The 23,640-nt window shown below is 40.8% G+C and overlaps 2 protein-coding genes across 2 annotated transcripts in view; both read left to right on the top strand.

The window, feature by feature from the left end:
• Window positions 1-22,286: 22,286 nt before the first annotated feature.
• LOC145392652 (protein FAM200A-like) lies at window positions 22,287-23,081 on the top strand. The gene has a single exon (XM_080266974.1). It carries the CDS (start codon window positions 22,287-22,289, stop codon window positions 23,079-23,081), a length of 795 nt encoding a protein of 264 aa, XP_080123100.1.
• Window positions 23,082-23,285: 204 nt separating this feature from the next.
• LOC145392651 (zinc finger BED domain-containing protein 5-like) overlaps window positions 23,286-23,640 on the top strand; it is a 1,311-nt gene continuing 956 nt past the window's right edge. Inside the window, exon 1 of the mRNA XM_080266973.1 lies at window positions 23,286-23,640. This exon is cut by the window's right edge and continues 47 nt beyond it. Coding sequence (XP_080123099.1) covers window positions 23,286-23,640 — 355 coding nt within the window.

The raw sequence follows: 23,640 nt of genomic DNA, 5'->3' as shown, positions 1-23,640 counted from the left end.
ACTGGGTGGAGGAAGCGAGAGGGGAAGAACGGGGAGGAGGAGGGGAAAAATAGAAGAACTGTGTGGAGGGAGGAAGTGGTGGATGGAAGGAGTGGTCAAGAACGGGAATGAAGGAAACTGTTAAGAAATAGGAAGAAGAAGCCTTTGGTAAAAATATGGCAAATGGAAGGGAGCTTTTAGGAGATACTGTAGATGGAAGGAAGTAATGAAAGAAATGGGAAGGTGAATGAGATAAAAACCTAGAAGGAATTAGAAAGTGATGAAGAAATGTAAGGTTGAAGGAAATCACGAACTAGCAGACGGATGATAGGTGAAAAATTAGGAGGAAGGGCATGGTGGGGGAATGGAAGGGAAGAGCATGTGGTAAAGATTTGGCTGCAGGGAAGGAATGGAGACGAATTAGGAGGGAGTGGTGAAGAAATTAGATGAAAAGTCAAGTCATGAAGATCAGAAACAGGAACGAAAAGGCTGAAGAACTGTATGGAAGAAGTGTGTTCTAGGTGACTGGAGGCAGTAAAGAATTCCGAGCAAGAAGAGAGTATTGCAGAGCTGGGAGGTATGGAGGGGCAACGCAGAAATGTAAGGAGGGAGGGAAGTGAGGGACAGAACTACTTCCCTCTGCCGGTGTGGGTCAGGAAAGAAACCGTCAACTGCGAGAGGTTGAGTCGGGAGAGGTTACCAACTTTTTACCACCGACTCTTCCCTCTTCGCGTGATTGGTGTGGCCGTATCCGAGGTCTGTACAGCCACCATCTGATAAAGTTTTCCGTTTTCCTCCAATCGTCTGCTCCCCTGCCCCGCACACAGAAAAAAAAAGAAAAAGAAAGAAAGAAAGGAAAGGAAAAATGAAGATAACGTCTATTCCAATACCGTACCATAATAGATAATATATCAAAGATAATATATTGGGGTAATTGTAATGTCTTACTTTTTAAGTCGTTCCATAGCTTACCAAAATTTCCTCCATAATCATAGATATAAATTCTACTTGTATACACAGTACTTGGGAAAAAATTAATATAGACCATTTTCATATACGCAAAAGGGATTCTTCGTCCCTAAAATGCATAATATATCCTCCTTGCTTTCCTTATTGGTGTACATTATCTAATATTTCTTACCCCTGGGCTAGACGGATGTTTTCCTGAGCATTTCCACATCTTATTTAAGGAACTGTATATCTAACCTGCTCATGATCGGGGCAATTCTAGTACTCAGTTCCAATTAATTATCGCCCGCCAAACGAGACGATAATGTAATCGCCAGCGTCTGTGTGTGTGCGTGTGTGTGTGTGTGTGTGTGTGTGTGTGTGTGTGTGTTTTACCAAAGTATATCAAAATCAACTGAGCAAACTGTATCCAAACTTTGTTGGCAAAGCTGTGATGATATGCCTCCGATTGCCAGAGAACCTTAGAACAAATTTTTGTCCATATTTCAGCTACGGATTGAAATACTGACCTGAAATGTTTGCATTTCGGTAGACAAGACCCTCCTTTATCATGACCTCTGAGGAAGTTTTAAAAATCGCAAAATTCACGAAATTGCAAAGTACTGCATTTGGCATACCTAAGGGACAAACTGAGATATCAATTAAAATGAAACTTAGTTTGTTCTTGAACAACATCCTTCCCAGTAAGGCCCCATATTTAAAATGCAACCATTTTATTTTTACAAAGAATACTGTTCTAATCTTTAATGATGGCAGACGATACCATTCATGGACAAATGCTTTGCATGTCCTTTCATACAATCTCGCTTTGTTCAGAGGTATGTACAGGAGCTTGGAGTGTTAATGCTGGTACTTATGACATATTCCATTGTCAGAATTGCTACGGTACAATATTCCATTTCATCTCAGGCCAGCCGATATTATTTAGATATGGATGCATCACAGAAGCCTGTAAGGTAACTGTGATATTTCTCCCATAATAAACTGCAGTTCCTAACTAGAAATTCTGGGGATCATTGATTAATCTTTGCAATAGTTGGCATCTCATAGACTAATACTTCTGTGGGAGGAACTTGTATCATATCCTAGCCATACAGGCTTTCCTTATAGTAAGAGATGTTCTCCAAGATACCACAACTTTTGCCATGTTTTTAGTAATGTAAATTGGTGGAAAAATGGCAATGAAATTTAATAGGTAGCAATGAAACATAGAAAGGTAATCTTCTATAAGTTTGGCAAAACAGCAAGAAACTGTATAAGAAACGGTAATATATATCGAGGCTTTAATCTCCTTTATTCCTTTCAAAGAATTATCGTCCTCTAAGCTATCACTTTCTAGTCAGACACCTTGACAGTGCAAGGTGCAGCCAGTGGTCATTTCACTGACAGATAAGCACTTCTGAACCACAATTTCTCCTCACTGTGCAATCAGTCCTACTCCCGGCTAAAAGGAAGTCATAATCAGTCTCTCACTGAAGTATTCGTAGTATTCTTGATTGCATTGCTACAGTAACTGTCTCGTGTGCAGTCAGTCAAAACATCAGACAAATATTATGAGGGACGGTTGAAAAGTCTGCGACATCACCAAATTTATTTGAAATAATGAAACAATGACCTACTATATTTCAACATAGGCTCCTTTGAGTTCCACACACTTCTTCAAGCGATGCTGCAGAACTTCGATCCTGGTGCACAAGATAGTTTCTTCCTGCAAGTCAAAGAACTCGTCCACTGCTGAGATGACCTCATGATCATCAATGAAATGAGTGCCAGCCGTTTTTTTTTTTTTTTTTTTTTTTTTTTTTTTAGATTGTGAAACAGGTGGAAGTCAGACCAAGTGGGATCCGGTGAATTCGACGGGTGCTTGAGGAGATCAAAGTGACTGTCATGCAGAGCTGCGATGACAACTCCCAAAGTGTGATGAAACAACATTCATTTTTTGAGCTTTCCAGGATGTTTATTTCTTGTTGCCTCGCTTCAATAGGGTAGCATAATACGCTCCAATTACCATTTGGCCTTTTTGGAGAAAGTCAGTCAGAAGTATCCCACCAAAATCCCAGAAAACTGATGCCATCACCTTGCCAGCCGATGAAATGCACTTGGGCTTCCCGTGGGGGGTGGGGGAGGGCTGATGTGAGTCACCAGGTTTATTACTGAAAATTTTGCTCTGGACATTTGGAGGAAATAGTCAAAATACTGCATAATATTGTATAACACAATTAATTTTGTCGTATATACCGTTAAACACGTTAATGATCTGTTGCAAATTATTATTATTATAATTATTATTATTATTATTATTTATTATTATTATTATAATTATTATTATCATCATCATCATCATTATCAAATATTTTTCGAACCTATGGATTGGCTGAGGTGGGGCCCAGAAAACAAGGAAAAAGAGAATACAAGAGAAATATCAATGGTATACCCAGTGATATGGGCCTGACATTAATTTACACTCCATTTAAACTACCGGAAGCTTAGCTCCAACTAACACGTCTATAGATTTAATAAAAAAGCAAAATATAGACTAAGTCAAAATATCACTGTCGGGAAAAATCACCTGCTGTTAAGCCAATGGCCAGCTCTTCAGAGAGTCCGGGAGAACTTCAATAACTCCCAGTCCAGCTCGTCACCGACGATCATGGGGCCTATTAAACTTGACACTCAGTCCCGCGAATGCGATTTTTTTATTGGCTTACTAATGCACTCACGAAACATGGTTTCTGCTAACCGTCTAATCCTACCCTGACTGGAGGGAAGCTGTAACCAGGATTCCATATGGAACGAAGAATTGTTGTCCACTGATATGGATCGAAACATTCATGCAGTTTTCGAGGAACAGTTCGCAGTTACACTGTTACTCGTCTAGTTTAGAAAAGTTTTAAAACACCACAATCAGGCCTTCGTTCGGGCGAAAGCCTGGCAACTACATTCTTTCAGACAGATGTAGCATTAAAGTGTGAACAGAGACCATGGCACTCGAGTACATTTCAAGAGATGGTTACACATACAAGGCCCCCCAGCTCTAATATAACTCTGTGATTTTCCACCCTTTTTATTCAGTGGGCCTGATAATCGCTTGACAAAGCATGTTTGTTTAGCCTGGCAAAGTGCATTAATTGCGTGGGCTGCCAATTTCACGCTGGCGCTCGCCGAACATTGTACGTAAACATTTTCTGTATTAAAGTGCAAGCAATTTGTATGTTGGCAGTGTTCGTTTGATCCAAACATGGTGTACTGCAGCAACTCTCAGTGGAACATAAAAAGTTCCTTATTCCATTACTGCCTAAAACTTGACGTTTCCTTGTCGCTGAAGTATCAACAAAAACATTACATTATTGTGGTTAGTAACGTACACAACGTCCGTACTCAACATCCGGTCAGAAAGAGAGACACAATGCTTTGCCGTAGCTCCAGCTTCATGCTGAGTGATTTTAGTTTTTCCACGAAATCAGTCACTGTTTAAAACGCCCTTGGAGGGATTAGTTTAACGAGCTTGAATGTAAGCATATGTCCTTCAAGTACTTATTATATTTTTTACATACTTTCCAACTTGACAAGATATTTAGCCAAAATTGACAGCTTACATTTACCTGAAAAAAAAAAAAAAAAAAATCTAGTTTACTTAACGATAACATAATATTTGATAGATGTTACCCAACTACCATCACGGCTGAAGGCAACCTAACTGTCACGGGGTTTTTAAAATAAAAGCTAATATTATGTTTAAATTATAATAATGTTCAATAATACTGAAGAGCAGGGACAATGATTGTCTTGCTAAATCAAGCAGTGATTACTTCACGCTGGCTTGCTTCGCACGATTCTCTAAGAACGAGAATTTATAAACTTTCTCACCAGTACACAGCAGAGACTAATTACTCAATTGCTGTTTATTAGTACTGTAGCCTCTGGAGAAAGTTACTTCACCCCTGACAATAAATAACTGATACTAACAATAGTATCAGGTTCTTGCTGATGCTTAACTCCTAGGAGGCACAACGGATTTTAAGCTTAATACACAAGACTGGCCTAAGTACCAGTTATGAATGGCAAACGTTTATGCAAGCTAGGAGCTATATGGGAAATAAGCTTAATTGCGGAGAAATGAAACAAGAGTTTACATTACACTAAGCTCAAGAAAAAGAAGTTAAATTTATTGATTACAAAATAAATTTAACGTTACATTTCAAATCAAATTAATGAGATCGCACTCACTCACTCAAAAGCTAAATTCTTACGCCTAGGAAAAACACCTTAATTAAACTCTTAAGACTAGGAAAACGAAAAGAAATACTGGTCAATGAATGCTGTGTATCACCCAAAGAAGGGTGGGAGCGTGGAGAACTGTAGTCTAGTGGAGCTTGGGTTGACCTCTCACTTCTGGAGCACAGAACCTCTCTCCGTCAAAGCAAACACTAGACTGATCAACTCGTGGGAAAGAAAGAAGGCTATCGCCGCATTTTTTAACGGCTAAGTGAGCGAAACGCGCCCAAAACAAATCGCTCAGCAGAAGCGCTAATGTCTCACACAAAGACGATCACGTATGACAATGAAAAATTGATTTGACAAAGCTTCCGTCCGAATGAGCGGTTAACTGAACGATAAACTGGGATTCCACTTGAGTTCGTGGTTTCCCACAAAAGCCAATGTTACTAGCCGACTCGTGACACTAGCGCTGCTCTGTTGTGTTATAAACCCACGTAAATATCAGTGTCACACCAGTAATGAAGAGTGGGAAAGTGGCAGGTATGGTTTGGATTATAACAGCAAGTCCAGAAAATCGCGAATATTTCTGCAGAGCGACCAGTTAAGCTTTTCAACGTATTTTTGGACCTACAGAAAGCATTTGACTTGTACGGGGTAAAATACTGTATTACAACACATGTATCATCTTCATCATCAGTCACATTCAATCCCCTGCATAACAATGACCTCTCCAATCTTTATTATAGTCCGACTTATTTGTTGTTATGAGATCCATTCAGTCCCAGAGAATCTTCGAATCTTTTCCAAATCTAGTTTTCTATCCTCCTTTTCATCTCACTCCATTTCTAGGCGGCCATTCCGTTGTCATCAGCTATCTGTTGTACGATGAAAGTGACCTGCCTGCATCCCTTTTTGTTTGTGGAGTGTAGTGACTATATCACTTAATTTTCTTTGCTCCCTTATCCAGCAAGCCATCTTCTCTCTCTCTCTCTCTCTCTCTCTCTCTCTCTCTCTCTCTCTCTCTCACCGTAAATCACCTTACATAAAGCTATCCATTCCTCTTCGACCACTCTTAAGTTTACGTTCCGGGAATTTTGTTAAACTCCCTTAGCTGAAATGTGAAGGACACTGTTATAATGGTCTCTCCTGACATGACACATGTTGTCTGTCTCTCACGTAGTTATTTAATTAAGCAAAGTCCTACACCTCACTTCTGCTCTTCGATTCAATTTACTCTAATAGACGGGATATGCCTGAACACTGTGGATTGTGGTAATAATCCCAAGTAATTATCATCCAATCATCAGCTCCGTATTATACAGTGTACACCGTTTTTTTTTTTTTTCCATAAGATGATCATGCTGACGGCATTCGTGCTGCCACTACACTATTATATTCAGCTCAAGGAGGAGGCTTGTTGAATTGGAAGGGAATAAGTATCAGAGTTCAAAAAAAAAAAAAATGTTGAATAAAGTCATTTGACAGTTCTGTGTTCCGTCACAATGAAAGTTCCTTGTTTCTAATGGTGTAATGTAACTGCAGTTTAATGAGATATTTACGGTAACAGCAGTTTCGGAATAATCACTGTACTTATTTTCAGACATTTATCAGAGGATTAATCGAAAGTACCTTCTGCCAGAACGAACAACCTATGCAACGGTTTCGGGAATAAAATTAAATTATATCCCAGTGAAGATCACTGTGAGCTGCAAGGCTTGGTGAATAAGTCTGGGAGCATATGTAAGATACGGTACCGAAATGTGAATGTAAAAAGGTGTAACGTTAGGTCTTTGAGAGAAATGAAACCACAGCACGCACAAAATTGCTGGATGATGATGAGATGAATAATGTGAATCCATTCAAGTACTTAAGTAGTGTAATGAGTAAGGATGCAAGTTTAAAGGATGAAGTGCTTGAAAGGGTATAGCAGGGAAAAAAGTTGATGGTTCACTGAACTCATTGATAAGAGGTAAGGAAATGAGCATGAAAGTAAAAAAAAAGAATAGCTTCGTGATAGTACTGTGAAACGAAGCTTAGACTCTGATGGAAGGACGCAAGTCAAATTTGAAGGCAGTGGAAATGGGTTATTTGAGAGGAGTATGTGAAGTAACATGGAGCGATAGGTAGACAAATATAAACGAGCATTGTGGTATTCGTGTGGATATGATTGATATTGTGAAGAGAGATAATCTGAGATGGCTTGGCCATTTGGAGAGGATGGAGAATGAGAAACTGATTAGCAGAATGTACGTGAGTGAGATGGAAAGGGAGAAGGGAAGGGGAAGACTAAGGATGAGATGGAGGGATCGATTGGAGAGATGATTATGTGAAAGAGGTGGGTGTGAGTTGGAAGGGGGGCAATCAACTGACAAAGGGCAAGTGTCACGAATCAATTCGCGACATTTCCCTTTTGTGAGAAGCCACGAACTATTAGTGGAAAACTCACTGTGTATCGCTCAGCTAACCGTTTCTCCCTCCCTTTCGGAGTATACTTTTCAAAACATTCGTCACTTTCAAAAGTGACCGATTTAATGCACGTCACTAAGTGCGCTACTGAGCGATACAATTGTTTCTTTATCGTTCGCCTCTGCTTCCCTCAACCGTTAGCCACGCCTTGCGTCCTGCCCATACAATGTATTTGAATTCAGTCCAATTGTTGTTGCGACGGAGAGAGGTCCTGTGCCAGCAGTGTGAGGTCAGCTAGTACCCAAACTCCACAGTTCTTCAGTACTTCCATCCTAGTTCAGCTTGGGTGATACGCAGCATTCATTGACTAGTATTTCCTTTTTGTATTTTGTAGTCATAAGAGTTTAGTTAAGGTGTTTTTTCCTAGGCGTAAGTATTTAGCTTTTGTGTGAGTGAGTGAGTGCGTCTCATTTAATTTGATTTGAATTGTAACGTTAAATTTATTTTTTGTGATTAATAAATTTAACAGTTCTTTTCCTTGAGCTCAATGTAAAGTAAAATCTTGTTTCATTTCTCCATAATTAAGCTTATTTTCCATATAGCTCCTAGCTTGCATAAACGTTGCTTTCATAACTGGTACTTAGACCAGTCTTGTTGTATTAACTTAAAATCCGTTGTGCCAGGAGTTAATGCATCAGCAAGAACCTGATGTTATTATTATTAGTATTAGTTATTTATTGTCAGGGGTGATGTAACTTTCTCCAGAGGCTAACAGTACTAATTCAGCATTCGTGAGTAATTAGTCTCTGCTGTGTACTGTTGAGAAAGTTTATAAATTCTCGTTCTTAGAGAATCGTGCACAAGCCAGCGTAAAGTAATCGTTGCTTGATGTAGCAAGACAATCATTGTCTCTGCTCTTCAATATTCTTGAATATTATTATCAATTTAAATAACATTTAAGCGTATATATTCCAAAAGTACCGTGATATTATAAAAACTCCGTGACAGCAAGGAAACACGGAGGCGATTTGTCTATGGCCACCCCTTACGAAACTAAGGCGTCTGGCCATACAGTAGAGATTTCTCTATAGGGAAACGTAAAAAAAAGAAAAAAAAAACATAAAACGGACATTTCTGCAGTGAACTACCTGCAAACTAATAACAAAGACTAGGAAAACATAGTGTACGGAATAGGGGGGGAAATTTGTAAAAAAAAAATAAGATAAAAAATAAAATAACTAACATTGGGCACCTGATTGCAAGGACTAGCAAACAAATACCTAAACGTGCAAAATAGGTTTTATGCGAAAGCTTTTATTTCAACATACAGTAGATGTTACAACTAATCAATCTGATGCAGGTTTATATAATTGTTTTTAAAGCATATCAGGTACACATCATCAACAAAGCCTTATTTTCAAGTGTTAATATTTGAAGATAAGTATTATATAAAGTACTTAGGGTACCTGACATTATAAAGCTTTCTCTCAACAAACACTAGTCATCTCAGTGCATTACAATCAGATTACATCGGTTCATAACCTGTTCAGTGAAAATGGATATGATTAATAGACTACCCATTTAATTTTTACCTCATTCATTACAATCTAAAGGGAAAGGGGAAAAAACTAATTGGATATAAAGCAAGAAATAAAGAAACTCAGGGTCATCAATATCTCAGCCGTGGGAGGCAAATTCACTCACATCTAAGGGCTGGATAGGCGAGTTGTGGCTGGAGGAAAGAGGGCGAGGGGAAGGGGGAGGAGAGAGTGGCTTGAGAAGGGAAGAGGAGAGAAGTGGGAGGAGGAGAGAGGGTGAGAAGGAAAAAATGGAGGGTGAAAGGAAGAGAAAAAGGTGGAGGGGAAGAAAAGACGGAAGGGATGGAAGGAGCCGAGAAAGGGGGAGTGAAAAAAGAAAAAAGGGGTTGAAGGAGGCGCGAAAGGGGGGAGGGTGAATAAATGAAGGAAGGGGTGGAAGGAGGCGAGAAATGGAAGGAGAAGAAAAGTAGAAAGGGATGAGAAGACGAGAGAAGGAGGTGAAAGAAGGAGGCAAGCGTTAGGAGAAGGAGACGAGGGAAAGGAAGAGTTGAGGGTGGAAGGGGAAAGAAAGACAGTGAGGGGAGAAAGGAGAAAGTGAAGCAAAGAGGAAAAAGAAGAAAATGAAGCAAAGAGGAAAAGGCGGGAGGAGGAGAGAGGAGGAGGAGTGCTAGGCAGGGAGAGAGAAGGTGTGTTTGGAAGTGCGGGTAGGTAATAAAACACACACACAAAAAAAAATAGAAACGCAGTGCAACATCAGCTCAAGAGATGAACGCTTTCCTCTCACGTTCCAAGGCAGCTTTTTAAGGCAGCTAATGGATAACAAGCGCTCGCCACGCAGCTGAACTCCCCCGGGTCTCCAAAACACTGGAACATAATTATTCCTCAGAGTTTTGGTGTGGCCGTGTGTCTAATTAGCTCGGTCTAGACTGACGCGGGAGCCATACCCATGACAGTTTCGAGTAACAACCAGTTTAGAGACAGGATATTCTAGACACAGGTTCAGGGAACAGATTTTAGTTAAACACTGTCTCTAAACAACATGAGGAACAAGTTCATGGCATTGTTTCGAAACACACAGGTTCACGATGCCCACAGGTAGATTCGAGACGCAGGCTTGAAATACAGGTTCAAGACAGGCAGGTTGCAGACAAGCTTTGAGACAGGTTTGAGACACTGGATCAAGATGCATGTTATAACTCAACGCTGGCTTGAGAGATTAGTCTGAGACAAAGGTTAAAGACACAGATCAAGACAGAGGTTTGAGAGAGATTCGACATGGACGTTTGAGACGGATGATCAGGAAAGGTTCAAGACACAGGTTCGAGACACGTGTTCTTGACTAGTTAGAGATACAGGTTGGAGACACAGGTTGGGAAAACAAGACAGAAACATGCTCAGAACACAAGGTCGACAGAAGATCAGGACACAGGGATACAGGGTCGGCACATTGGAGAGAAACTCAGGCGTGAGACAGATTTGATACAAGTTCAGGCGGTTTCAGGATAGAGGTTTGACGCACACGTTCGAGAAACAAGTTTGAGACACTACTGTGGTACAAGTTGAATATAGGATGGAGACAGGTTCTGAACAAATGAGCCAGGTTCAGGTCACAAACAGGCCACAACTGGGGCTCAGAAGGTAAAATGAGAAATATGGCTGACACAAACTTCGCTCAACACCCATGTTCAGGATGCAAATATCAGCCTTGGGAAATAACTTTGGATTCAGGAGATACAGATTCAGGACACAGGAATTAGGTTTGAAACACAGATGTCATGTACAAGACATCAGAATGACTGGGACAGAACACAGGAGGAGCTTAGACCAGGATACAGGAACTAGAACTGAGAAATTGCAGCTAAAGGTGCAGACCAGAGCAGCTATAAGTTTGAGTCATGGGTTAGGGGCACAGGAGCTATTCATCTAGGACACAGGAGTTACAGGTTCAAGACCAGTTCAGAATATCAGTTACAGGTTTATGACACAGGAGTTACATGTTGAGGACACAGGCAATAGATAGAGACTTAACTCATCAGGGCTACTGGTTCGGAACACACAAGCTTCAGGTATGGGTCACAGATGCAACAGGTCTGGGGAACAGAAGCTACAAATACGGGTCAAAAGTTTGACGCATAGAAAATAGAGGTACGCGACACAAATGTTACAGGTTCGGGACACTAGATTGGGACACGAGCTACATGTTTGGGACACAAGAACTACATGTATGTGTCACAGGAACTACAGATAAATGACACAGGAACTACAGGTAAATGACACAGGAACTACAGGTAAGTGACACACGATCTACAGGTAGGTGACACAGGTGCTATAACACAAGAAGTAGACTTGAGATCAGATCAAAACACAAAAGAGACAGCTTCGGATCGTGGAATCCGGGTTCGTGATACAGGATGCAGGATCGATAAGTGGATCATGATACTGAAGACAGGACAAGAACACAAAATCGAACATTTCGTTGAAATGAAAGGGCGAATATTATTCCTTACATGTACCGGAAGGAATTGTTTTCACGCTTGTTCTCTAGGCAAAAGGTTCATCATTCATCACATTGTCTGTGCTTGATAATCTTTATCTCTTTAACTGTTTATTCGTTAGTCTTCCTATCAACCAAACAAATTCGTCTGTGTTGGCCTTAAGAAATTCCTAGGTATACCAAGAGAAACAAAGTTGGAAGCGAGTAACTAGAAACCTTTTTTAGTCTCTGAGTTTTAGGAATTTTCCCACTTGAATCAGTACTTCCAAAGCTAACCAGAATAAAATATACAAGTGCACCAGCCGCCGTGAAAATTTAAATACGCAGATTTAGTCATTATCTACCCTCCTGACTGTAAGAATGCTTGGCCATACACCTGCTTCCTTGTGTAACCCTGCCTACCTGAATACCTGCCTGCCTGATCACCCGAATACCCATTTGCTCACCTGAATACCTGGCTGTCTACCTGTGTGCCTGAGGATCGTCTCGTTATCTGGCGTTACATCACAGGGGTGTAGAGTCCTTCCCTCAGGCATCCGTACAGGCAGTAACCGACGACATCCTGATAATTATCCCCTCTGGGTGTGGAGGTTCGTGTGCGGGTAGTCGGCTGTGTTATTTGACGCTGTTTGTGTCACATTATTACTTTGCAGTGTATAGGAGTTAAGATGCACTGATTTATTTCTGTCGGTATCTGTATTTCATTTTTATTATCGCCGCCAACGAAGTTGGAGGAGGTTATGTATTCACCTGCGTTTGTCTGGTTGTTTGTCCACACGATATCTCCAAAAGTTCTCACTGAATTTCAATGAAATTTTGTGGAAGGGTGGACCATGGGCCAAAATAAAACTGATTAAATTTGGGGGCAGATCCGGATCCCGATCCGCAGTATCCCGCACAATATCTCCAAAAGTTCTCCATGAATTTCGATGAAATTTCATGAAAGGATGGGCCATGGACCAAAATAGAACTTTTTAAATTTTCGGGATGAATCGGATCCGGATCCGGATCCGGAGTATCCCTCACAATATCTCCAAAAGTTCTCAAAGAATTTTAATAAAATATTGTGCAAAAGTATGCCATGGGACACGGAACAATTGATTGAATTTGGGGGCGGATCCGGATACTATGTATTGCACACAATATATACAAGGATTCGGATCCGGATCCTTTTAATGGCATTGGCGGTGGTATGGGCTCTCTGAGTGCCTTCTAGTTACAGAACTCATCATTACCTGATAGTGGGAGATAATTGACTGACCCATTTTGCTGGCGTGATGCCATTAGACTGTACTGATTTTCTGATGGATGAGGGAATTAGAACAGGCTACCCCTATTTCAGTTCAAACGTGGCTAAAGATCTAAGTTTGGAGTTTGGAATCTGTCCTTTGATTTTTATTTTCACAGTCTCGTAGTGAAATATGAGCGAACGTTTCACTGTATTAGCGATGTCTGCAAAGAATATTCTTTCTTTGCGCCACAGGAAGCTTCCCACAATTTACAGGGAATATGCATATACTCGTGTTCATACAGTTGTGTTATTAATGCCGTCTTCCCTCCCCCAAAGACTTTTCCAACTTAAAGAATTTCTCATTTCACTCACGCCATTCCAGACTATTAAATCATCTTATTCTAAAAAGTTCCGGGAAGTGCAGCACATGCCATTTTCACGACATTGCACATGGAGACGCACCAACCATGAAATATATAACTCACTCTCACAACTTCCTTTCAAATTAATATTCTTGGGAGGCAATGAGTGAATAATTAACACTCAGGGCTCTATGATACATTCTGCTGGAATAGAATCGCAGGATTGACCCAATCATGACAGGGTTCATGGCGACAGTATATACACTCTTATGACCCTGTGACTCAACCTCTATCAGCACAAAGACCAATTTTTCAGCTTAGTCTTCCAATATCTTTGAAAGCCCTCCTGTAATGAAGGGGTAAACGAAGGATATATTATACCACCCACTCCAGTTCATAGTCACCCATACACCAAACAAAAATGTCTGGAAGTACCAAGACTAAATTAGAAAGTGCGTCATAGTACTGAACGGGAATACACCTTTTATCACGAAGACGATCTTTTCAGTTTATTTTTTGCTCTTGGACAATTATATTCAGATCAAGGAATACTTTTGGATCTGAAGAGCTTAGACAAATCGGTCATTAACCCCGTCACGGTGAGTTATCCTTCATATGGCAAATACAATAGTATGGTGCAAGCCTGATTAAATTCGCGTCATCGTAATAAGACAATTATCTTCTTGCAGCGAGAAGACAAATTCCTTTAGCTAATTCTTGCTGTTGCCAGACACTGTTATTCCATTTCAAAAAAATGCCCTGGTTGTGAAGATGCTAAAGGACGCCGAACTTAGTCACTGGAAGAAGGCGTGGTGGGAGGAGTAGGGATGATGGCACGGTGGAGGAGAAGGAGGAGGAAAAGGGGCAGGAGGAGGAAGAAGAAAAAGAAGAAGAAGAGGAGGAGGAGCGGGAGGGGCATGGCAAGAAAAGGAGGAGATACGATGGCTTCTTGACCCCCACTCGGCCGGGATATCCCTATTTTCCCAGTCCAGCTAAAGTCAGACATTTGTATTCATGTGAGAGTAAGTCACATGAGCCTAAGAGGGCTAGAAGCTAGTCCTAGAAGCCAGAGTGTAATAGATACACTATTAATCCCCTGACGGTCGGGAGAGCTCTAGCACTGTTTATGTAGCTGAGTCGTAGGATGATTGACAGAGTTCAGTCAGACTCTGACTGACGTGGCTAGAGATGAAATAAAATGAAAGAATAAAATAATAAATGGCAGGGAGTATGAGTAGGGAGGCTGCGATGAATATGAGAGAGAAGGAAGGGAGAAGAGATGAGAAAATATAAAAGGCGAGGGAAAAGAAAAGTGACAGGGACGGAGGGTGAGAGAGAGACGCAGTGACAGCAAAAAGGGAAGACGGGAATTTATGAACTAACACAGAGATAATGAAGGTAAATGTGGGACAGACATGACAACAGCAGAAAAATTACGTTGAGGAAGAAGAACAATTAACGAATGTGGTAGTGGAATGAATTATAGAATGAAAGAAAAGAATAGGAGAGAGAGAGAGAGAGAGAGAGAGAGAGAGAGAGAGAGAGAGAGAGAGAGAGAATGTAAAAGAAATTGTGAAAGACTGGGAAGTAGGATGACGATGAAGAAAGTGCAGATGATATTGACTGAGCTGAAGAGTGAAAAAGGAAAAGAAAATGAGATTATAAAAAATATGGCAGGAAGATATGATGAACGAAATGATAGGGCGTCAGAAGCAAGGATGAAAAAAAAAAACACTGGAGAAGGACTGATGATAGGGGAAGCCAATGCAATGAGGAGGAAGAAGGTAAGGAAACAGTAAATAATGGGAAACATGAGAAACTAAGATTTAGAATATGTAAAATAGTAGAAAAGACAGTTAAAAGGAAAACGAATAGATGGTGGTATGGGGGGATGAAGGGGAAATTGTAGATAATGGGGATACGTAAGAGAAGCCGAGATTGAAGGCAAGGTTGAGAATTTCAAGATTAAAGAAGGAGAACTGAGGAATCAGCTTGGGAGCATGGTAAAAATTTGCAGTAGAAATACGTGAATAAAGGGAAGTTGTGTGAGAAACAGATATAAAACAACAAACGGGAATTATATGAATATGAAGAATGAAAAATATAGGAAGAGGAAATAGCGGAAGAAAGATTTTAGAAAGAAAGGTTAAGGAAGAAAAGCCTAAAAATTTAAAACAGCGAATAAAGACAAGTACGAGGAGGATAAGGGGTGAGAACGTATAAAGATGTGAAGGCAGAAACAGCAGAATGAGCTTTGATATTTCTTCTGTACCCAATATTTTATTCACTTTAAGTTTACCAGTGGCATGTCGAATATCATTATCACTAGCAGTAGTGTCGCTAATTGAGTTACCCTCTTCTAAGACAACATGGAAAGCTGGAGGAGTGGGATCTGTACTTTCAACATACGGATGCAAAGAAAAGGTTGAGAATCGCAAATGAAGGGGAGATGTGGGAATCTGAGATCAAAAGAGACAGAGAAAGAGCATATTTTAAAAGAATAAAGCCGGACAAATGGGGAGAAAAGAGAAGAAGAATGAAGGGAGAGAAGGGGAACAACAAATGAAGAGGATCTGTGAGAACCTAAGATCAAAAGTGTGGGAATTTAGAAACAGTGAAGACGGATGGATGAGAGAAGAAAAAGAGAAGAGGGTAAAGAGGGAGAAAGGAGAACACAACAGATGAAGGTAATTGTGAGAAGATATAAAGAAAGCACTAGAATATTAAGACATAGCTCGAGGAAGACGAGTGATAGGTAAAGCGAGGGTGAGAACAATCAGAAATGGACATAAAGGAGGAAACACCAAATGGAGGTGAAATATGAGAACCTAAGAAGAAAAAAGGTACAAAAACGAACATTGAGATGTTCTAACACACGCAACCTACAGTTGGTCTAAGGGCAGAACTTTTGACCTTACTCTTTGGCCTTAGTCATTGACCAACTACTCTAAAAATGGAAAAACTTCATCCTTTTCTGACCCTCAACCGTTTTATCAAGTTTGGTCTAAAACAGATCAAAAGTGTTTGGCATGCATTTGTCCTCTGACCTTGATCTCTTATCTATTAATCTCAAATTAGATAACTTTTTCTTTGGTTACCCCCTTAACATTTTCATAAAGTTTGGTTCAATTGATCAAAACAGTTTTGAGTTTTAGGGTCGAACATTTGACCTTGTCCTATGACGCTTACCTTTGACCAATTGCAGCCTAAACACACTATCACTTGTTCCTCTGATCGTCGCCATATTTAGCCCAAACGTTATGCTCTATACAGTGGTGTTTATCATAGCGTTACCAACAGAAAGAAAGACAGATTGACAAACAGTTATAGATGAACAAACAGACAGGCAAACAAACAAAACGAACCAAATACATAAACCCTCTCGCGCTACTCTCATGAGTGTTGAAAAACAATAAGTTAAGAGAGATGAGAACAGAAGGTAAGGGAAGAAGGTAGAAATGTGATAAAGCCAATGGCAAATGAAGGGGAAACGTGAGATAAATTCTTAGACTGTGAAAAATGGAAGACGAGAAGAGAGGACAAGATGAAATGAGAAAGAGTAGGAAAGATGAAGGGGAAAACAGCAAATGGAGAGAAAGGTGAGATGCTGTGATATACACAGAATTTTAACTAGAAATGGATGATGAATAAGAGGAGAAACTGAGAATGAGAGAAAGAGAAGGGAGGTGGGGAGGTGGAAACAATAAATGAAATTAAAACAGAAGGAGATGAGGAAAAAAAGAGCAAAAGTTCTAAATTAATGAAAAATTATGAAGGAAAAAAGTAATATGTAAAGGCCAGAAAAGATAAAAGGTAAGACGTTATAAGGGAAGGGAAGGGAAAATAGAAACTCAAAGGGAAATTTGCTAAACTGAGATAATACAAAATAGAAATTTAAATCAATAAAGATATTGTACGAAAAGGGATTGAAAAGTTAGTGGGAATGGAAGGGTCTATCTATCTATCTATTGCCAGACGCCTCAATCCCGTTTGGGGTGGCCACAAACAAATCGCCTCCAAGTCGCCCTGTCCCCCGCCATTTCACTGCCCTGCTCCCAACTCACACCCCCATCTCTCATATACCTCTCCACCTCATCCCTCCATCTCATCCTCGGCCTCCCCCTCCCTCTTCTCCCCTCCACCTCACTCACATACACTCTCTTCGTCAGTCTTTCACCCTCCATCCTCTCCACATGGCCAAACCACCTCAGTGTGTTCCTCATAACGCTTCCTATCACATCCACATCCACACCACAACGCTCCTTTATATCCTCATTCGTCAGCCTGTCTCTCCATGTGACTCCACAGGCTCCTCTTAAATAACTCATTTCCACTGCTCTCACTCTTGACTTGTGTCCTTCCAACAAAGTCCAAGCTTCACTTCCATACGTTAGAGTTGGCATCACAATACTGTCATGTAGTAACTTTTTCACTTCCATGCTCTCAAAGAACCAGCAACCTTTCTTCCCTGCTGTACCCTTTCAAGCACTTTACCCTCCAAATCTCCATCCTTACTCATCACACTACCCAAGTACTTAAACGTACTCACATTTTCCAATTCCTAACCATCCAACCTCGCTGTACATTCACTGACTTCACCTCTCTCAAAGACCATCACTTTACACTTCCCTACATTCACCTCTAGATTCCGTTTCTTACACACTCTCCCAAACTCATCCACCAAGCCTTGCAGCTCCCCTTCGTCTTCACTCAACAACACAGTATCATCTGCAAACAACAGTACAGGGAGTCTCCAAACACTATCCTCTCTCACCAGGGCCACTCCAACATCCACTACCCTACCTTGTACCTCTTTTATTACCCCATCCATGTACAGATTGAACAACCATGGAGACATGACACATCCCTGTTTCAACCCAACTTTCAAAGAGAAAAATTCACTTAGTTCACCATCCACACGCACCGCAGCCTTCGCACCATCGTGCATACTCTTCACAGCATTCAACAACTTCCCATCTACTCCATATATTCTTAACACTTTCCACAATCCTTGTCCATCCACCCTGTCATATGCTTTCTCCAAATCCATGAAAGCCGCATACAACTTCTTTCCCTTCTCTAGAAACTTTTCCACTAAAGATCTAAGAATGAATATCTGATCTACACAACCTCTTCCCTTCCTAAAGGAAGGAGATGGAAAACGAAAATGAAAAAGAACATTGACAAACGAATGAAAAAAGGGAATTTAAACTGTGGAGAACATGGACTGAGAGGAGATAGCAAAGTTAGAGGAGTTGGAAAGGAGGCGATTGTGGGAAACGAAGGGAATACCTTATATACAATATAATTCTACCCGTGTGGCTGTCTGTATGTCTGTCTGTCTGTCTTTGTATCGTGCAGTCGAAACTGGAAAAAAGTTGTCGATGAACCTTGGCAGGATGATTGTAGTTGTGTAACAACTGGGCCGATTCCAATTTCATCCATACTGAAATGCTCTAAAAGGCTATTTTTGCCCCTGATAATTGTCCCCATTGGGCTTATATTATGCGAAACGCGTCGAGCGGGGGTTGTCTGGCGTCGAAGCAACTATTCCTCATTTTCGAGCAGTGAGCAGCGCGGTTGAAAATGACCCTCATTTGAACATCAAATAGAGCACGAAATTAGGCTTTCCTATATATATACTGTATATATATATATATATATATATATATATATATATATATATATATATATATGTGTGTGTGTGTGTGTGTGTGTGTGTGAGTGTGTGTGTGTGTGTGTGTGTGTGTGTGTGTGTGTGTGTGTGTATTTGGAATCGCTATACAATTCTGCGTCCATTGGTGTAAAAACTAATATGAGCAAATGCACAGTTTTCAAGCCAGTCGTGTGCAGCTGAAACAGTCGGCGGGTATTGGTCATCTTCAACACAATTACAACACTTAAAACTTGTTTATAAGAATATAATTTGACACCGTTGAGGCCGGTGATATGTTGCGCATTGGGCTGTGTAAACAGATTACACATGCATTCAGCCATTCTATTGCAACTGCGAGACAGCCGATACCATACTGGAATTTACTGAAATTCAAAGTGAAGCTCAAACGCCCTCCGCAGAAGAAAGCGCTCAACGGCCCTCTCGGGCAGTTGAGTACTTGTACTAAGATAAAAAGATAACACAGCAGTGAAAGGGTACAGAGAGGGACGGAACGGTTAGACGGGAAAATGTGAGAGGCCAAGACGAAAAGACAGGGATATTCTTAAAATAATCGTGAGGGTAAGATAGCAAGAAAGGAGGAAGGGAAACAGCAGAATATAAGAAAAATGATGAGAAGCTGAGATAAGCAAAGAAGTTTTAAAGAGACGAGAAGAGAAGAGAAAAGAGGTCATAAAGGGAGAGAAGGAAACACAGCTAATGAAGGGGGCTGCTAGTAACTAAGATATGAAGAGAGGTGGGATTTTAAAACAATGGAAAAAATGAATGAGAAGAGACGCGAGGATGAGAACGAGAGAAAGGGAATAGAGGTAAAAAGGAGGAAAGCACAGTGAAATGGAAGAGGAGGGGTAGGTGAAATGAAAAGACAAAACAAAAATCATAAGAATAAAGAATGTTTTGGAAAGGAAGGGATGTGGTGTGGGTGATGTTAAACAAAAAATTAATGGGAAATATGAAAGAAGAGAAAGAGTTTTCAAAGTAGTGAAATGGAAGATTAAAAAGAAAAAACGAGGATGACAAAGTAAGGAGGGAGACAGGAAAAGAGAAGAAATGAGGCTAACATCAGAAGATGTGATCTAAAGAAAGGGAGAGAGTGTGAAAACGATGAGAACGAAAAGATGAGAAGAGAAGAGGCGAGCTATGGGTGTAGATGGACAAACAGTAGACAAAGGGGGAATGTGAAAGTAATCATGATGAATATATAAGACGAAGAATTTTATTATAGCGAAGAGGGCAATATAAAAAGATAAGAGAGATAAAATGGTAGGGAGCGACGAAGCGAAACACAACAAATGAAAGAGAACTGTAGGAGGAGCTGAAGTCAAAAGAAAGGCGAGAATTTTAAATCAGTGCATAAAGGCGTGTGAGACGGGAAGCGAGGGTGAAAAGGGACGAAAGGACAGGAAATCATGTCGAGGAAAAAAGTGAACTTGGGGAAAATGAAGAACAACAGACAGAATAGGAAGTAAAGAAGGATGGACGAGAGAAGAAGGGAAGGGAAGAGAGTTGTGGTCTGGAGGAAGAAATATCAAATGAAAGGAAAACGCAAGGGAAACTGAGAGATAATGAGTGAATAGTTTAAATCAGTGACGACGAGGGGATGAGTGTAAAGGAAAAGAGACGTGGGTACAGAAGGAATGAGGGCAGTATAACAAAATGATGGGGAAATGTAAGAGTAACTGGGATAGTGGGAATTTTTAAACAATGAAAAAGGAAGGATGAGAGGAAAGAAACAAGAATTTAGAATCAGTGAAGAAGGAAGTGCGAGGGAAGAAGAGAGGGAAAGAAGGGACGGAGGAGACATGAGGAAGCATTTAATTGAGAGACCAGGCGGTGTGAGAGGATGGAAAGACACCCACAAGAGCTCACACCAAGAACGGCATTAGCAGAATTCCTAAAAACCTGAAAGTAGAAAGAAAATAAAAATGAAGAGCATGAGACAGATATAAAATTAAACGCTCAGTTAATCAAATTGCCTGACGGAAAAACAGAATGCTAGGGTTACCTCGACCATAAGAGGGTAGATGTCATGGAAGATGAATGGAAGATGAATGCAAAACAGATCTCCAATGGCGCTTATAGAGAGAGATAAAATGAAGATTATATTTCACTGAGGTATAAGAGTAATACGGTGAAGAATTCCAAAAAACTCTGTAAGGAGATGAGATAAAGTTGGAAATGCTGTCCAGTATTATGAAAAATGAGGGACTTATATTTTAAAGAGTTCAGTGAGACAGAGAGATATGCGTATGCTATAAAATAACGTGAGGATTTTATAACAGCTTTTATAACAGACTTAATGAAACATTGGAAACAGTATAAAGGAGAGTGAAGGACTTTAAGAGATATTTCCTACTGCGGTCAAAGAGAGAGAAAAGACAAGGACATTATTAATGTCACTTAATCTGAAAAATGAAAGCTATTATGCGAGAGAGAGAGAGAGAGAGAGAGAGAGAGAGAGAGAGAGAGAGAGAGAGCAAGGTAGTAAAAAAAGTTACAAATATTATATGAAAACACATGCAAGTCTGTCATACCTGTTGCCTGGAGCACGGTGGGGCGAAAAAGATGAATATAATGAGACTCAGCAATGGTGCGCACAAAAAATGAAAAGTTAAAATTTTCCTTTTATATTCAAGCATCCGTTAGTGCAGAGGTTCTCAAAGTGGGGTCCCGACCCCCAGAGGGGTCGCGAAATAATTTTGAGGGGTCGCGAGATCCTGCAACCCCTCCTCCTTCCTCCTCCTTCTCCTCCTCTTCCTCCCACTACCCATCCTAACGCTTCTAGTACTTGTCAGCGGTGGTCGACCTGCCCGATGCTCGATAATGCATCATAAAGCAACGTTATGTATGCATGCTTTCTTTGCTGTATAAAGTACTCCACACTAATAATCTTGTAATATTGATAATAGTTACTACTTTGTAATGTGTTTCCTCACTTCAGAACGATTTATTTTAGAGTTATTCGTGTTGTTACACGTGGCATATGCACTCAGTAACGGCGTGTATTTTGTGAGAAGGCCGTCAGTATCGGTTCGTAAGGCTCGAGCAGCTCTATTCTCGTGACATCGTTGCTATTTAACCTGCGCCATGGAACGGTGGCTAATTCGCAAGGCTACAAGCAAGGACACCAACAGACATCACTGAAGCATCCGATGATGTTAGTTCCGAGCAACCAAGCACGTCAAGTGGGAATAAGGGCCATGACGGACATAACGCAAAAACATACCAGTGTGATCGACAATCCAAGCGCCGAAAATATCAGGAAGAATTCATACAATATGGATTTACTTGCTGTACAGTTAATGATATTCATCATCCTCAGTGTGTTCTGTGTTTTGAAGTTCTTGCACACGAAAGCCTGAAACCAGCGAAAATGAAAAGACACTTACAAACCAAACATCCAGATCATGCTAAAATGACAACAGACTTTTTCCAACGAAAGGAAAAAGAGCTACAGGGACAAAAACAGGCGATAACACAGAAAACTACAACTCCTGCCGAAGCTCAAATGGCATCATATGCGGTTGCATACCTAATTGCACAGAAGAAAAAGGCACACACAATTGGTGAAGACCTCATAAAACCTGCTGCAGTGGCAATGTGTCGAGCTATGCACGGAGAAAAAGTGGCCCGTGACCTTGACCCTCTGTCAAACGACACCGTCAGGCGGCGTATTATTGCAGATGACATTCGGCGTCAACTGACTGAAAGAGTGAAGAATGTGAGGTATGCTTTGCAGGTTGATGAGTCGACTGACATTTCAAATTCTGCTCAGTTACTCGTATTCATAAGATACAGTTTTGATGGAAGACTTAATGAGGACATGTTGTTTTGCTCTACTTTGGAAGGAACTTGCACAGGGGATGCTATTTTCACAGAGTTAGACAGCAAGCTACGTGAGATGGGATTGCCTTGGGACCAGTGTGTCGGTGTATGCACAGACGGGGCTGGGGCAATGCTGGGTAAAAGGAAAGGATTAAGAGGAAAAATCTTGCAGGTGGCTCCTAATGTTAATTTCACTCATTGTATTATTCATCGGGAAGCTCTTGCTAGTAAGGCTCTTGTTCCAGAGCTAAACAGTGTTCTCGAAACTGCAATTAAAATAGTGGATTTCGTAAAGTCACGGCCACTAAACGCCAGATTGTTTGCCACACTTTGTAAGGACATGGGTTCGGACCATGAGGCTTTATTGCTCCACACAGAGGCCTGATGGCTCTCCCGAGGCAAGGTTCTCACACGCCTGTATCAGGTGAGGGATGAAGTTCGCCTCTTTCTTCTTGAATGTGGGTCCACACTCAGTGTTCATTTGTGTGACTCCACATGGCTAGCAAAACTTGCATATCTTGCAAGCATTTATGAGAAACTGAATGAGCTGAACTTGTCAATACAAGGCCCAAACACAAACATTTTGACAATGTCCGACAAAGTAAATGCATTCAAAAGGAAGCTGGAACGATGGGCTGTGAGATCTGAAGAGGGAAATGTTGAAATGTTTCCCTTGCTGGAAGAATTCGTTGAAGAGAATGAACTGCACGCATGTTTGGATAACATGAGAGGAGCCATAGCCACTCACCTTCGAAGCCTCTTTGACCACTTCAAAAAGTACTTCACGGAAGAGACAACTCTACAGCAACATGACTGGATACGACAACCGTTGACTGCTACCGGGAGTCACTTACCATCTGATCTGGAGGATGCAATGCATGAACTCTCTAGTGATCGAACCTTACGGATGAAGTTTGAGTCGACAACACTGGTTAAGTTTTGGA

This window comes from Coenobita brevimanus, chromosome 23 (genome assembly GCF_032717465.1).
Source record: "Coenobita brevimanus isolate Jiangsu-jjx chromosome 23, ASM3271746v2, whole genome shotgun sequence".
Classification (NCBI taxonomy): domain Eukaryota; kingdom Metazoa; phylum Arthropoda; class Malacostraca; order Decapoda; family Coenobitidae; genus Coenobita; species Coenobita brevimanus.
This window is presented reverse-complemented; position numbering and strand designations above follow the sequence as displayed.